We start from the raw sequence: 17,395 nt of genomic DNA, 5'->3' as shown, positions 1-17,395 counted from the left end.
TTTATTAAATCATTGTATCTCCATTTTTAGAGGTATTATGAAAACCAAATGTATATTTAGTCCTTAGATGAATCAAACTGTTTCAAACTAAAAAGTTTTGGTTATTAAATTAAAAACAGCATTCTAGCACACATCTTGGAGCCCTGCCCATTTATTTGAAAAAAATATATAAACATATTATCATACTATAGATCAGAGGTGGGCAAACCACAGTCAAGGGAACAAATTCAACTAGCTGCCTTTATACACCAAGATTTATTAGGATACAGCCAAGCTCATTATATTATGTATTAGCTATGGCTGCTTTTGCATTATGGCACCAGAGCTGAATAGCTATAACAGAAACCCTATAGCCAACAAAGCCAAAAATATTTACTATTAGCCCTTTACAGAAAAAGGATGCTAACCCTTGCTATAAATTGTTCTAAATTGAACAGTGCATCCAAAAAAGATTAGAGGACAAAAAAAAATGAAAAAAATATTAAAATATGTACCTAAATGTAATTCCTCATAACACCAACCCAAAATCTTAAAAATCTAAACCCAATTGCAATCAAAACTAAATATGAAGATTTCCGTTACATAAAATTTAAAAATACACAAGCATATTACTAGTTTAGAGTAACAAAGTATATCTTATTACCTCTTAAAATTAATTTAACCCAATTAATGATTTCTATTTTTAAAAGTACTTATATCTGCTTTATACAAATTATGTTTTTACCTGCTAATGGCTTGTTCCTCATCAGTTATTCCAGTCTCCCTGAATGCCCTGTTTGATTCGGCCAAACTCAAGGCAATTGCTCTCTGAAGATCATCTTTATCATCTCCAGTGAGATCAATCACATCTGAAAAGCAAAACTATCTTTCTCAAAATTAAAAGTAAAACAAAATGAAAGGTAATTCTTATTATGGAGATGTTATATCCAATAATACTATTTAAACCAGTCAGTACCAACTAATTTTGTATTTCTAAAAGCCTATCTAAAAATAAATGTAAACACATTTTTAACTGGTTATACTCAGTAACTTGATTTTTTTGATAAAATATACCTAAAGCAGTAAGTAGAAATATATTTCACTGCAGAAAATCTCCATATTTACTATGAGGTCTCTTATTAAAAGCTAATAAGAAGAGAGACTGCTGAGAACAGTTTATCAACAAAAATTGAAATCAATACAATTAAACATTTACATTTCTGCTTTCTGAAGTTAACCCAATTACATACACATTACATTCTGTCCATACTACTACCATCTAGACATTATCAAATTACAGTAATTAACAATTTGCCCTCAAAAATTGATGTTTCAGAAACTGACCACAGATGTACATTTACATACACATTTTTTAAATTCTGGAAGAATGTGCCAAACTATTAACAGTGGTTAACTCTGAGGAAAAAAGTTATAGGAGGAGGAAGTATAAGAACCTTTTATTTTCTATTTAAATACTTCTACACAATCTGAATTATTTAATAAATATGCAGTCCTTTTAATTTAAAACAAGATTCTCATTTCATAAAAATGAAGAAATATACAAGTGAATGAAACTAGCCCTCTTCTAACAGAAAATAATGGCCTTGATGCTATTAAGTATTAATTCTTTTTCCAAAGAATAAAGGTTACAACCAATACCGCCTTCAATAAAAATGACTTTTAATCCAATTTCCCAATATATTGGTCAATTTCCCCCAGACAATGCCAATGATAAATACTCCCATTATCATTTAAACAATGATAGAAATCATAGTATACTGTTAAGTAGGGAAGTGGTAACAGGTGATTATGATCAGAACAATATGATCAGAAACAGAAACTATCTGTTATTATCTTTTCATGGTTGGGATTATGCTTATTTGTATTTTGGACATGTTTTGCCTTCATTTTACTTATTTGTATTTTATTTTTTAGAGACAGGGTCTCACTGTGTCACCCAGGCTAGAGGGCAGTGGCATGATCATAGCTCACTGCAATCTCAAACTCCTGAGCTCCAGTGATCCTCCCACCCCAACCTCCAGAGTAGCCAGGACTACAGGCATGCACCACTTGGCTAATTTTCTTTTTAATATTTTGTAGATACAAGGTTTTGCTTGTTGCCCAGGCTGGTGTATTTTAGACATGTTAAAAATGTTTTCTTTGTAATCATACAACTTTAGAAGAGGAAAAAAAAAAACAAAGAGGATAGAGGATGGATAAGGTGGCTTTATTTTACCATACGGCTATAAGGTTTTACATAGATGCTAGAAAAGCATATTACATATTTAATGAAAAAACGTAATATATATTGATGTTTTCCAGAGTCTACTTCTATTTTTCTCCACAGGTTCTCCAAATAGTAGCTTGTAAGACGATTTAAAATATTAGAAAGAATACCTGATCATGGAAGGAGGCAGTGGTGCCTTTTTTAATGTCTTTAGAGATTATAAAAAAACTTCACAGAAGTATATTAAGTAGAGCCCCCCCAAAAAAATTCAAGCAAATAAAATGTGAAAGATTTATATAGCATAGTAATTGAAATGGTGAATCACTTTACAGACCACAGCAGGCCAAAGGTTTTATAAGTCTGGTTACAAAATCCAAGTCCACCCAGACCACAGCTGAAGATGAGTGTAACCCAGAACTGGACAGTTGAGCGTAAACACTGATGAAGCAGTGAGGAAAAAAAGGTATGGAATGCCTCATAAATATGAAAGCTATCTTGGTTATTAAAATGGCTAGAACTTAGGTAAGTAATGAAAGGACAATGAAAAGTGGAAACAATTTGAAAATCACAGAGAAGCAGAAAAACAGGGTTTAGGTATGTGATTAATCAGCAGTCAGATTCCATTATCTCATTCTCCTAAGTTTACTTTCTTCAACTATAGAAATTAAACATTAAAAAAAAAAAAAAAAAAAAAAACACCAGAAAAACTATCTTCCTTATTCACTGGCAGTTAGGGTTTTGGATGAAATTTAGGCCTCATCCATTAGAATGCACTAACATGAGATACGGAAGGCAGAGTGATGGGGGGAAGCCATTATCCTGTTGCCTCTGGCTGTTTTCTCTAGTGTGATTGAAAAGATTTAAGTTGTTCTACAGTAGTATTCCAGGCTCCAATTTCCAGCTTTAAGAATGTCAAGAGATGGAATATAAATGGCAACTAGACTTTGCATTCCAACTTCCAGGCATAGCTCAGTGGCAATTACCTAATCCCGGCTTCCTGTTTCCTGGGCTGCAGCTATAGAAGTATGTTCTTGAACTCAGTAGTCCTAGAGGCCGCTTTCCTAACTGTGACAGAAGTAGCAGCTTCCCTAACTGATCAGTCCTGCAATGATGTGGGAGTCATTTCAGAAGGCTGAGCTAGAGCTTTCCTCTAGTACTTCCAGTGATTTTTTTTAAAGAACCTAGCTCCCCTGTATTAAATTCCTTATTTGAAAATTTCTAGAATGTTTACTGTATCATGACTGAAAAGTAAAACAAATGGGCTACAGCCAAAACTAATTTAAAAATAGCAACAACTTACACTTCACCTTTTCCTAATTTATCAATTGTAATTCAAGCAACAAAAAAGCAAAAAAAAAAAAAAAAAAAAGATGTGTTTTTCCCCCCAACGTATTTTATAAATGAAATCACTGAAGTTCTGAGAAATGATGCACATCATAAGAAGACAGAATGGTGCACAGGCTTCAAAATTTAAGTCTTCTAACTTAAATCCAGTGATCTTTCTGCCTTGCTAGCAGTTCTTCAAATATGTTCCATTGATCCTTGGGGTCCCCAGGGCCCCTCTGAGAAAAGGGAGGAAGGTCCTCAAATAAAAAAATAATAATACTCAGATATTATTTGCCTTTTGTACTGTAGTCACATTTGCACCAATGATGCAAAACAATATTGAATGAAACTGCAGCATCTTAGCACAAATCAAGGCAGCAGCACCAAGTTGTGTAATTCATTGTATTAGTCAAAAAGACACACACTCAACTCACTGTTTTAAACAGAAGCCAAGTCCGTTTCTTTTAGAATTATGTTCTTGACGAAAAGATTAAACCTAATTTTACAATATCTCAAACCTTGATTTATGCTTAATTCTAACATAAGAAGTACACATAAAGTACTTCTGCGATATAGCCACAGTATGCTGTTGCTAATAACTAGTGCAAAATGAGTTACAGCTCAACTGATTTTTCCCATGGAATGCAATTTTTATTTAAAAGGAAAACTAACAAACTACAAACTAGAATTATTCAGACTTCAGTATTTAGCAGATGTTGTCTGAGAAAAAAAGTGAGCCTGTTGCTCTAAGGAAAACAAATGTATCTGTTGACAATGATTAGTATGGAATTTTCAAGTAAAAATCTAAACTTTGAAAAACCTGTTTCTACCAGTGTGAGCTTGATATCTTCTCAATACTTAAAGGCTTGTATATGAGTGGTGATATTAACAAATTCAACTTTTTCTTATAGTAGACATTCTTCAAGCATTTAAAAAGAAATCTTTTCAAATTACCAATGCACAGTGTTACAAAATCATGCATAGGTAAAAGATCCATTCAAAAAGCAAGAAACATTAATGGATTTTAATGCAACATAATATGAAAAGGTCATTAATACCACTATAGAATAACTGATGAGATTTTGAATTCCACATCACAACTAATCTTTAAGAAATTACCATCTGTTAAGTTTGGGTACAGCATTAAAAAGAATATCCATTATTATCTGATTATCAGTTAAAATACTCCTCCCTTTTCTAAATTATTATCTGTGTAAACCCAGATTTTCTTCACAAACTTCAACCAAAACAACTTATCGCAACAGAATGCAAACCTTCAGAAGCACATTGGAGTTCTCCTCTAACATGGCAGACATTCAAGACTTGCAAGAATGTAAAGCAATGTACTCTTCTCACCATTTTGTTTCAGAAAATGTATTTTTCATAAAATATGTTATTCAAACATAATAGATTGATATTTTAATATGAATTAATAGCCTAAGCTTTTCTCAGTTTTAATTTCTAAAATAGTTAAATTTTTATTGTACACAAAAGCTCTGAGGTCCTCAATAACTTAATGAGTGTAAAGGGGTCCTGAGAGCAAAAATAACAAAAATCACCATCTATTCCATGTTCTTAGACATAAATGTTTTTTATGAAACAAATCATAATTGAAAATGGTTTTCTTTGGTTTTTACAATGTGATTTAAAAATATCTGAAATAACTGGCAAAAGATAAAGATTAGGAGACTGTATGTGTACAGTAATAAGTATTTCTTCCCTCATGCTCCGGGAGGAAAAAAAAAATCAGAAAACCTGGTTACATGATCCCTGCATGGCAATAATCATTTTGACAAAGCTAGTGTTGTAGTAGTAGCAGCAGCAGCAGCTCTCTTTAGATAGAATATTCACTCTCCATTTTGCCCCCATCCCCAGCTTGGCCAGCCATACACGTTCACATTATCTTCCTTGCCCTTGCATCCTTGCGTATCTTGTACCTTACATGGGTGTAAAAGGATAAAGCTGCTTGTGGCTAGAATGACCACACTAAATGGCTCCAGCTACTCCAGCCTCTCCTAGCAGCTCTGATAGCGAAGGGTTCAATATACAGGCACACGTGTACCCCAGCTGGGAATCTGAGTCTCCAATCCCTGGTATAGAGGAATAGTAGTCTTTAATGCCAGAAAAGTTGGTTGAGACCAGAGACGTTTAACAGTCCTTAACTGAAAAGCTGGGAATTTTTCCTTTAAGCAATGGAGGAGGTTTATTTATTATTTTAATTTCATTGTAATTGTAGCAATTTTCTCCATGATCTTCCTATTACTCCATAAAGCTGCTGCTTTTCATAGGGTATTTTAGAACAATATGACAATCCTGAAAGATAGCTAAATCCTGAAAGATCCCTCATATACGGTCCTCACATATGATCCTGAAATATGCCTCATATATCAAATGCAATCCTGAAAGATAACCTCACATACCAAATTCATATAATTTTAAGACCAGTAAACAAAAGTAAAATGTTATTTCAACAGACTGGTTAAATCCAATTTATTCTTTTTCTGGACTTAGTGAAATAATGATTTGTGTAAAACATGTAATGAATTATCAATTTATAATAAAAACTAGCACTCAATATTCTCAAATGCTTACAAAAGAAACAGAGAATAAGTCTGGCTGTAAACAGCTTCTAACTGGTAAAATCAGTTATAAAAATTAGCCTTTGTAAAACTTACATCTCAATGCTAGAGCATTATTAATACTTTCATATCTGTGTCAAGGCAAGACCTTGGTAAAACACTAAAAACATTATTTGTAACCAACCCTCCCTCTAGTATTGGCGTGAACACAATTCAATAGCACAAACATGGGAAGAGTTAGCTGGGTGCCACTGTACAAAATCATGTTACAAATGCATCTAAGCAGCAATCTACATTTTTAAGAGAGTCCAAATTAAAACATTTTTCCTGTAAAATCAGAAATATATACCAAAACATGATACTCATCCTACTAAATCTTTCACTTTCAAAGGAATACCATTTGAGTAAAACTTATACACCAACTATCAAACATTTCTCTGCTAACTCCAAAATACATGCTAGTCATCAACTTATCAATGAACTAGACTTCAAACATAATATATGCATTGCTCCTAACTCATAATTCACTTTCCCATGGAAATATTATATTAAATGGGAATATGAATTATGTAAGTGAATCTTACTTGAACCTCAGGTTTCTAAGTAAGTTCACAAAAGCCTAGTTGGCCCATAATCTAGTTGAATTATTATATATGTAAAGATTTTAAAATCAGAAGGAAAAAAAGAGTTATTCCACTGTTTTCCTTATCTATATAGAATAAACCTATGGGAAATACTTGAAAAAAATAAGCCAAGTTTATATTTACTGTCAGCAAAGATTTCTAAGTAAGGGAGTGCAAGAGCAGAAAAAAACTGGGTAGTGAAGTTTGAGAAGAGTTGCAATAAGAATATGTAGCAGGGCAGGAGTAACTGAAGGGAAAAGTCTACAGATAAAAACTGACAGATCTGCAAACCAAATGGTTGTTTTGGGAGACTGATAGAAGAGCTATGAAAAGAAAAACAAAACAAAACAAAACCCTGGACCACGAGAAGAATGGAAATACCCTTAAGAAAGAAAGGCAAATATGAACATCAGGATGTGCAGCAAGAGCTCAGAAACGAGAATGCTGCCACTCCTACTCTCACTCATTCAGCTTCAACAAGGTTGTGTCCTCACCACTCATCTCGAGGGCCAACACACTGCTGCATCAGGCCCTGGCCTGGGATGCACAACTTCCAGAAAGCCAAAAAGTTCATGCTCACACTTCGCTCAGGTGTCTGTACAAATATGAGCTCTTCCACACTACCTAAAATCACGTATTATCCTACGCCCAGCCGACAAGCACACCCCCACCACCTTCTCTGTCTACATCCAGGTCCACGGTTCTTCAGGAACTACTTATTACTATCTGATACTGTTTGTTTACTGTGTACTGTCTTCCCTCTATGTAAACTGAGACTCTGTATGGTTTCTTAATGATCCATGAAAGTACTTGCTACATATTAGACAATAAGTATTTGTTACAGAAACAGGGAATAGAGCTAAACACTGGTGAGTCATCTTTACAGTGGCACTGATTAGAAGATGAGAACATATCATAAATATTTGTTACAGAAATAGGGAACAGAGCTAAACACTGGTGAGTCATCTTCACAGTGGCACTGATCAGAAGATGAGAACATATCCTCCATCTATTCAACATCTTTCAAGTGAAAGGGCAGACAGCATAGTAAGGTATCATGTTGCAAGAATCTTCAAAGCTAGAAGACATAAACAATATAAAGTGTTTCCCACTCCACTCTCCCATTCTCCCTTGCTCTCAGTTTCCTTCAGATGTTCCTACTTTTCCAATTTTCTCACTGTTAAATTCAGATTCTCTAACAGAGTATTGTAAATTAGAACTTTCTGTGATGATGGAAATGCTGCATTATCTGCACTGATCTGGTAGCCACCAGAATTACGCATTTCAAGTGCAACTGAGAAACAGAATTTCAATATTATTTCATTTTAATTGCCACGTGTGACTAGCGGCAACTATATTGAACAGCTCAGCTTTAAATGGTCTAGTTCTGTTTCTAATAATAGCTGCTAAAATCACAGTGGCAGCATTGGTAAGTAAGGAAAATGAGTAGTAAGGGAGTCATTCCAGAGTTTTGTCATTAATTCTACTGTTTTTCAATTTTTATTGTGAAAACAAGTAAAATTAATCTTCCATGTTAGTCAACAAAAGTACAAAGACCATGGCTATCATTCTAACCCAAAACTGAAGAAAAATCGAGTTATACAAGTCATTCTGCAGTTCATATCTAATAAAATGCATCTAATCAATCTGAAGCATCTAATTGCACCTATCAGTTGGACCTAATTTTCACACCATTTAGCATCTCACGTTTTAGGCTTCATTTTGACTTTCTGTGAGTCATCAAAAACCGTTTTACATCTTAGAAATTCCTAGGGAAAAACTGAAGTTACCTGGGCAGTGGGAAAAGTATCAGTGTTCAATTAATAATATCCTAAACTTTTTAGCATAAGCGAATCATCCTAAGAATAAAAGCACTAGAATTGGATCTATTTATCACAGTTTAAATCACTATTACTGTGGCCAAGCAAGATAGCCATAACTAGAATTCTAGGATAGAACCTTCAGGTTTTCCTCCCTTTCTATGTCATCTTTCCAAATAATTCAAGGTGTTTTAGAAAAAAAAAAAAAACATGGCTTATAGATGTTTGAAGAGTCTTACCACCTAACACTCATTCCAAGTCTTATACCAATTTCTCTAAAACTTAAGTCAATATGTGGCATTACTTTCTGTGTTAAAATTACCTACCCAAATTCCTCTTATCTTTTGATCACTCAATTGTAGCACATCTTGTTCTGGAGAGCATATACTGTTTTTTTCCTGTTTTAAAAATGTTCCAAAGAATTTAATGGTCACGAAATAAAAAGCATTACTATTAGATTTCAAATTGGGCAAAAACCCTGTATGGTCATGTCTATGACAGAGTTTGCCAGTGACACAAAAACTTGGCAGAATCTCTCCTCTGACTGCTAATCACACCTATAATGCTCAATACCTGGCACTATGTCCTGGTCTCATTTTTATTTGTGTTTTTGACAGCAAAACTCCAAAACAATTTTATTCTCAATTTACACCAGGGACAAGAGGCACTCATTTGACAATCTATAATATTTGATCTGGACAGGATATCCAAATAATAAAAAAAGCTACCTAGAATGTTTGCTAATCATAGTACAAATGATTTGGGCTTTTTCCCAGAATTCAACAGAATTGCAGTATGGAATGTAATCAAGTAATACAAAGACATCAGGTATACGACTTCTAAACTCTTTTTTATGCAGAGCACAAGCTTTCCCTGGTATGTCTCCTTTCTTTCTCAAAAGTAAAAGGTAAAAAATACACCAAAAAGGCATATAATTGTCCAACTACTGAAAATACATTTACTTCTTCAATATTAAAGGAAGGCTCACAAATTGTTTTTCAAATCCAGTGACATAATTTAGTTTAGCCTCTGACATACCAGGTATGCATAAACAAAAATTTCTCCATATGCCCCAAATAAAACTTCCATGTGATATTAGTTTAAAAACTACATTTTTCTAGTCAGCAAAAAAAGAAAAAAAAAGTTTTATTCCTTCTAAAAGAAACAGTCTATTGTAAACAGTGATATGCCAGCTTACATCAACAGGAGGCATATGTATTTGGTATTAGAGATTTTTATTTCAGAAGACAGATGTTTTGTCAGCACTGCAACCAACAGATAATATACTTAAAGTTAGCGTGACTTTGTTTCCACTTTAGCCCTGGTTTTAAGAGATTTTATACCTAAAAAAGAAGAATGGAAAAAAGCTTGAAAATAAAAATCCCTGCCATATTTGAAAGAATTAAATGAAACTGTGGTCAACCTTTAAATAACAATGTATTTCATACAAAATGGAGAAAGTGTTCAAAAAGGGTTTTTATATCTACAACAATCCCTCGAAAACTCTCACACTCTGACTATTCTTCCACATTCCTACAGCAGTTAGGTAGATTTTTTTTAATAGAGGCCTGCATGTGAATATATATCCATTTGTAATTATTTTCTCTTTCCTTCCCACATGTTTTACCATACGTTCCAAGAATTAAAAATACAGGACTTCATTTCTGCTCAACAGTAACTGCACAGTCACTTAAAGAGTATTTTTTTAATACCTGCTGAAATGCATGACATCTCCTCACTTTCTCAGTTTTAAACCATGTAACACTGTATTTGGACACTACTGGCAGGAATGTTTAATGGAAAAGTATTACTGTTACTCCATCAGTTAATTTTTTTATTTTTCTGGTTTGATACTATCATAGTACAATCACATTAAATTCCTACAACTGTTTGCTGTCAATAATCTCAAACCAACTTTATGGACACACTATCCCAACTGGCATCCTGATTAGAGGGAAAGCACTTAATACATATTATGTATTATGTGTTTTATGGATAAAGAAACCACAAAAGCAAGCAATTTACTCAATATGACAATCAATTGAGATGACATGAGAAACTTCATTTCTCTACTTTCTATTTCAAGTGGAAAATAAAATTACTTCGTGAATATTTTTCAAGAGATCCACAAACACACAAAAAAAGTTTTAATTATCAGTAAATGAGACACATGCCTCCTGAAATTAGGTCGCCTTCTCCCTAAGGGAACCTATTCAAATTTTATTCGTCCTCCATAATATTTTCACTATTCCCTATCTAAAATCTTAAACAAGTGTAACCACTTGCCTTATGCAGTATTTTCTCACTTTGCACAGCAAATATTTTCTTTTGTGTAGGACACATATAATCCTAATTTCCCCCTTTTATATAAATATACTATGTCATGTCACCAAGTATAACATCTATATTAAGAGTTCACAACTAACAACAATGATCTCTGTTTAGTCAATTTCCTGTTTGCTTCACTTAAACCAGGAACATTGTAGGCAAAATTATCCTTTTCCCTTTTATCACCCATCTAGTTTCTCTTTCCCCTCGAGTCTTGGAACTTTGAAATATCCGAAATATTATTAAGTACTCATTTTCTGATATTTTTACCACTTCTCTTTCAACTTTTTGCAACAAACTTCTCAACTTCATTCCCTTTCATTGGTTTTGAAAGAGCTTTACTGCACATATAATCAAAAATAACTCAGTGAACATTTTTGAGCACCAATAATGTTCAAGGAAATCATTTCAAAATAACAGAGTGCTCATTAAGACAGAAGCATGCCCTGGATGCTGGAGAAGCACTTGGTCCTAGCTAGAGGCCAGGAAAAACATTCTCCAGCAAGCAGCTCTTTGGCTAAATCTTTCAAGACCACAACAAAGTAGGCGAGGGAGGAAAAGGCCAGAGTGCATTCAAACAGAAGGAACAGCACATATAAAGACAGAGAAATTAAATAGCACTGAGTACGAGAGAACTTCAAGCCGTTCTGTATTATCACAGTGTTGAATGACAGGAGGAAAAGAGTGGAAAATGAGGCTAGAAATGTGGATGGGGGTCAAGTCACAGTTTGCCTTGAACTTAAGACACTAAGTAAACGGGTCTGTCTTACAGATGCTGCAAAAATTCTCCCATCACCTATTAACTGAGACAGGAATATTCTAGTTTTCTCTGACACAAGATCATCTGTATAGCAAAAATACCAAGATTACCCTGAAAACTAAAAATTAAAATATTTTATCAATAAACATTAATAACCATCTACGTAAATAAGCTCTTTTCCGGTTGCCTCCTCACTTTGAGAATGTCTACAAACAAAATAAGAAATTCTCTCCAAATATATGTCAATAAACAAACTTTGTAAATCCATAATGCATAAAAGTAACTATTTTTATGTAGTACAATTATTAAACTAAAATGAGACATGGAGGTAACTGAACATAGTTTGAAAAACTGTGTGCTACACAAGTATAAAGTATTCATATTATGAAGAAAAACTTAAGTCCCACATAGAATCTTCCACATGTATGTATTTGTGTGTATCTCCAAAACACTTTTTCCAAGTTTTCTTTTCTTTTTTCCTTTTGGATGAAAGGCAATTTCATTACACAATAATAAACTTCTTCACCAAAGCTTCGTTTGGAAGCGGGGAAAAGGAAAGGGAAATTTTATTAAATGGTAAACCTATCAGCAATTAGAAATAATACTTTAACCTCAGAAGTAATACTAAAGCCTCTACCAGCACTTCAAATCTACAAAATAACTGTGCCCATTAAAAATTCTAGCTCTTCCTTTTATGAATATAACTGCAGCTATTCGATTATTTCAAAGCAATAAATACTATATGAAATGCTCTACGAAAAACCATATAACTTACATAAAATCTTTTCCTATAATCTGAAAAAGATAATATATGCTCTTTTCAACTACACTAAAAAGAATCAAGGTTAATAGAGTTCTTTATTGGTTCTTCACCTCTGCTTAAGCAACATTAATATATTACACCAACAAAAGTTTTTCAGTATGTTTCTATTAAAATAATACGAAAAGAAAGAAAACTTACTTGTATCTGCCTGGCTTCCCACACTGATGTATCTATCATTGCCAGGAAGTGCTGTTTGGTAGTAAGTTGTCTCCTCCTGCTGAGGGGTCTTAGCATTCTTCGCAGTAAGGAAAGCCACTGCTAATTCCAAGTTTCCATTACTATCCTTCAAATGTCAAGAAAAGAGTATCAAGTGTTTTGAAATAACTTTATACAATATTCTCCATGACTAACACTCTAGAACAAAATTGCTTTAGATTTGCAATTAATCTATATGCTTCTAATTTTACAGTGTAAATGCATCATACATAAAGTATACTGTATCAACAGTAATATCTTTTCTACTAATTAAAACTACTGATACAATATAAAAATCCATCTCTAATTTCTTAGTCTTCATTACTTTCCTATCTGCTTAATAAGAGTCAATCACAAACTTCTACTTTTGAACAAATAAACTAAAAAATGTCTTCTGGAACTTGCCATACGAAACAGTGCAAAATGGGTATTTAAATTAGTACGTCTACAAACAAGGACAATAAAAGATATTCCTTTTAATCCGGGTGCTGGATACATACTTAGGGGCAAATTTCAGCAAAATGTCAAGGACTCACAGGAAGAAAATGGCAAAATGTACTGAAGGGCTTGATAATGTGGAACTATGGAAAGACATACAGAACTCTGGACAGAAATACTCAACACTGTCAAAATGACAATCCTGCTCAAATTAAACATACACATTTTACACAGTTCTCATCAAAAGCACAGCCAAATAAAAGTATTCTAAAGTTCATTTCGAAGAAGGCAGATGCCAGAATAAGAATTTTTAAAACAGCAAAATGAGAAGAGACTTGCCCAGTTACACCTTTATATCCTCTGCACAACTGACAAATAAAACGCTAGCTCTAAGACAGTTAACTGAAACAACACAGGAAACCCAGATATTCATAATGAAGCTATCTTTGTAACAGAAAACAAGAGCATTGGCCAGGCGCAGGGGTTCACGCCTATAATCCCAGCACTTTGGGAGGCTGAGGTGAGTGGATCACAAAGTCAGGAGATCAAGACCATCCTGGCTAACACGGTGAAACCCCGTCTCTACCAAAAATACAAAAAATTAGCTGGGCGAGGTGGCGGGCGCCTGTAGTCCCAGCAACTCGGGAGGCTGAGGCAGGAGAATGGCGTGAACCCGGGAGGCAGAGCTTGCAGTGAGCCGATATCGTGTCACTGCACTCCAGGCTGGGCGACAGAGCGAGACCCCGTCTCAAAGAAAAAAAAAAGAAAAAGAAAAAAGAAAACCAGAACATGAAAGGTTCTGTAGGTTCCCTAAAAACTTAGACATGCACATGGGTGTAATAAGAAGCCAGTAGAGTGTTTTGAAAAGCAATGACACAGTATGACTTACATTTTAAAAGTGTTTACTCTGACTATATATTAAGAATAGACTACAGGAGAGAAAGGGCAGAAGAGAGCGTCCAATATTATTGCTGTCTTATTAAATGTGGGATATGACAGAAGTGGGATCAGGATGATTTCAGAATTTAAGGACCGAGCAGCTGGCAGAATAAAGTCCCCAAGACCTACCCCAATTCTAGCAGTCAGTGACGAGACGGGTAAGGGTGCAGTTTCAGAAGCACCACAGCTTTCAAGTATGCTATCTGTCATGATCATTAGACAATTCCTAAGTGACTCATCCAAAATGTAAGATACACTATAGTTAAATAAGTAATTTAATAATAAAATAAATCGCAACGATGGCTAACAATTTATTGAGCACTTACTATATGCCAAGAAATGTGCTGTTTTTCATATATTACCTCATATAATAATTTTAAAAAACAGCAGGAATTTACACAACTTGAAGTTCATTTGCTTTTTAGAGCTAAAAACATGTTCTCAAATGAAAAGTACTGAAATTAATCAATGACGTTATGGTGCCCAAAAGTAGACTTCTTGTCAGTATTTATAGTGGGCAACAATTAAGGTTTAAATACACTCTTTTCCCCCAGCTACTGGCAACTGAAACAAAAATTTTGGAAAATTAAAAATACCTATGCTTCACACAACCTACATCAAAGGAAATGTGGTAAGACTTCATTCGAGCTATATATTTTCTAAGATAAAAAAAAAAAAAAAAGCGAACTCCCCAATTTACCCTGGCAAGGTCATAGGCTATGGCCTCATACTAAGCAATACATAATGAAAAAGGCAGTTTCTGAAAACAAACAAGGAATTTAGTAATGATATTTATCAGAATAAAAAGGGACTAGCAATTATCTAAATGTCATAATCTCTGCTTCCTCTCCAAATACTTACAGTGGCTTCATACACCCCACATTAATGCTCTAAACATGACTATTTCATGATTTTCCTGATGGGAGAATAAGGTAAAGCAAAGCTTCTAGTAAAAAAAGCATAAATTAAGTGTGGCACCCTGGGATCGGGCTGCCTTGGTTTCTATTCCAAGCTTCTCCACATACAGGCTGTGTGATCTTGGGCAAGTTACTTTAACCTCTCTGTTGCTCATCTTTTCAAAAGGGGGATGAAACTAATACTTATCTCATACAGTTATTATTAGGATGAGTTAGCCCACATAAAGTACTTAAAATACTGCCTGGTAGTACTAAATGTTTAAGCAGTACTACTTATTATTATAATGACTTTTATTATAATCATCGGATAGATTATTTCTAAAAATGAATAAAGAACTCTAGGCTTGAAATCGAGTTCCAAAGGATTGGAGCTGTGTATATAACTGCAATGGCAAAAAAGCTATATTGTTTTTAGCCTACAGTAGTAATATGCAAATAAGCTTAAAATAGTGTACAGTTCTGTTTCTTAAATAGCTTTCATTCACTCTTTTTCAATGTGAGTATCCATATGATATGACTCATTTGGATGTCTGTGTGAAAATGAAGGTCCAACTAAGATATGACCAAAGTGACACATTTTAGTTGTTGCCTGTACTGAAGAGTTTGAAATTGAACGTTTAACTTAGGATGTCATTAGCTGAATAGGTACAAATTTATATCTCTGCTTCTCGGGAGAAGTAAAATGTAAGCTTTCAGCCTTCTATTAATTTTCTGCTTTTCCCTTCTCTTACACCTCATCCTCTAATACACCCCACCTTGCACCCTCATTTAAACTCTAAAATCATAGCTCGTAAGTAAAACCATCCATTTGAATTAGGATTCACATCCCACTATTTTGCACAAAAAGCATTTCATATATAGAAAGAGATTATCTGTCACTCTAAGGTATCATGGACATCAGACTGCTGAAAGCTAACATGCTCAAAACTGCAGTTCGTTAACTGAGGATTTTACTTTACAAAGTCCATTCCTGTATCTCTAAAACTACCACATGGTATAACAAAAAAAAAAAAACTTATCAAATATACACACTAGAGATGAGCGTATAGCACAAACTGTGTATCATAAAACAGAGGTCATACCTTCAAGGCTTGCTGTAGTATCTGGGTGTCATTAATCCCAGTAATTTCTCTCAGTTGATTCAAAAACGTTTGCTGGTGCTAGAGGGAGGAAAAAAACCAAAATCATTATATTCTCAACTCTGAAAATATACTAGGAAAAGAAAACAAATGACCTTTGGTTTTCCAAAACAAACGACCTTTGGTTTTCCAAAACAAACAAACAAAACAGAATAAACTAGAGTAAAAATGGAAAAAGAACTTGAGAAAGGCCAATTTCATTTTTTTAGAAAGAATGAATTATGCTGTGGAGAACTCTTATTTCATTCTCATGTTTCAAAAAGGTATCTTCTCTAATTACTCCCCAATAAGTCTTATTTAATTAGCAGTTTCTGTCTTTTTCTTCAACCCCTCATTTACGCCATCTAACAAGAAAAGGAGTCTTATCCATGATGGTTAAGCACAAAGAGAGAAACATCCTTGGAAAAGACATGTTTTGGCAAAACATAACTCAGTGGGTAATTATACCATGGAGATCCTCAGATCTACTTTAAAAAGAGGATCATTTCACTGTCCAGTCTGTCATAAAAGATTCTAAATTGAATAGATCATTTGCCCCCATTTGCTTCAGTTCTTTATATGCTATTGGCCTACATAACTGAATACATATTACATTGTATTGGAGGGGAAAAGATGTAGAGAGACAGGATTTCACTATCAAACTCTTGGATGGCCCCTACATAAAAGCCAATTTCCTCCTTATATCTCTGTATTTCTTTTTTTTTTTTTTTGAGACGGAGTCTCGCTCTGTCACCCAGGCTGGAGTGCAGTGGCCGGATCTCAGCTCACTGCAAGCTCCGCCTCCCAGGTTTACGCCATTCTCCTGCCTCAGCCTCCTGAGTAGCTGGGACTACAGGCGCCCGCCACCTCGCCCGGCTAATTTTTTTTTTATTTTTTAGTAGAGACGGGGTTTCACCGGGTTAGCCAGGATGGTCTCGATCTCCTGACCTCGTGATCTGCCCGTCTCGGCCTCCCAAAGTGCTGGGATTACAGGCTTGAGCCACCGCGCCCGGCCATATCTCTGTATTTCTTAAAGTTCCCAACACTATAAAACAGTACCATGAAATAAATTAATCACAGTGGATATGATAGGAAAAGCAAACCTAGTCAACAGAATAGGATCTATTGAAATCTTTTTTAAAAAGATGTTTCACATTTATCTCAGTAATAATTCAGTCAGGAATCTTCAATGGATGCTAAAACTACTGAATGAAAAGTTTGATCGTGAACAGAATATTTACATCATTTAAAATTCTCTTCCACAAATTATAAAGGGAGAATGACTTTATTTTGTTAACAGCGGTGAACCCATACAGGTCTACA

At 34.4% G+C, this 17,395-nt stretch overlaps 1 protein-coding gene across 3 annotated transcripts in view; it reads right to left on the bottom strand.

Annotated features, from left to right (window-relative positions):
* The window catches only part of USP25 (ubiquitin specific peptidase 25), a 144,878-nt gene that overhangs the window by 95,864 nt on the left and 31,619 nt on the right, over window positions 1-17,395 (bottom strand). For all 3 annotated transcript variants that reach the window (XM_010376174.2, XM_030914944.1, XM_010376175.2), the window contains exons 2-4: window positions 16,037-16,114; window positions 12,604-12,748; window positions 725-848 (exon numbers count right to left, since the gene is read on the bottom strand). In XM_010376174.2, the coding sequence (XP_010374476.1) occupies window positions 725-848; window positions 12,604-12,748; window positions 16,037-16,114 (347 nt within the window). The remainder of the gene's footprint in view (window positions 1-724; window positions 849-12,603; window positions 12,749-16,036; window positions 16,115-17,395) is intronic.

The sequence above is a fragment of the Rhinopithecus roxellana genome, chromosome 13 (genome assembly GCF_007565055.1).
Source record: "Rhinopithecus roxellana isolate Shanxi Qingling chromosome 13, ASM756505v1, whole genome shotgun sequence".
Taxonomy (NCBI): Eukaryota; Metazoa; Chordata; class Mammalia; order Primates; family Cercopithecidae; genus Rhinopithecus; species Rhinopithecus roxellana.
Note: the sequence above shows the minus strand (reverse complement) of the source record. Positions and strands in the feature narration are given on the sequence as shown.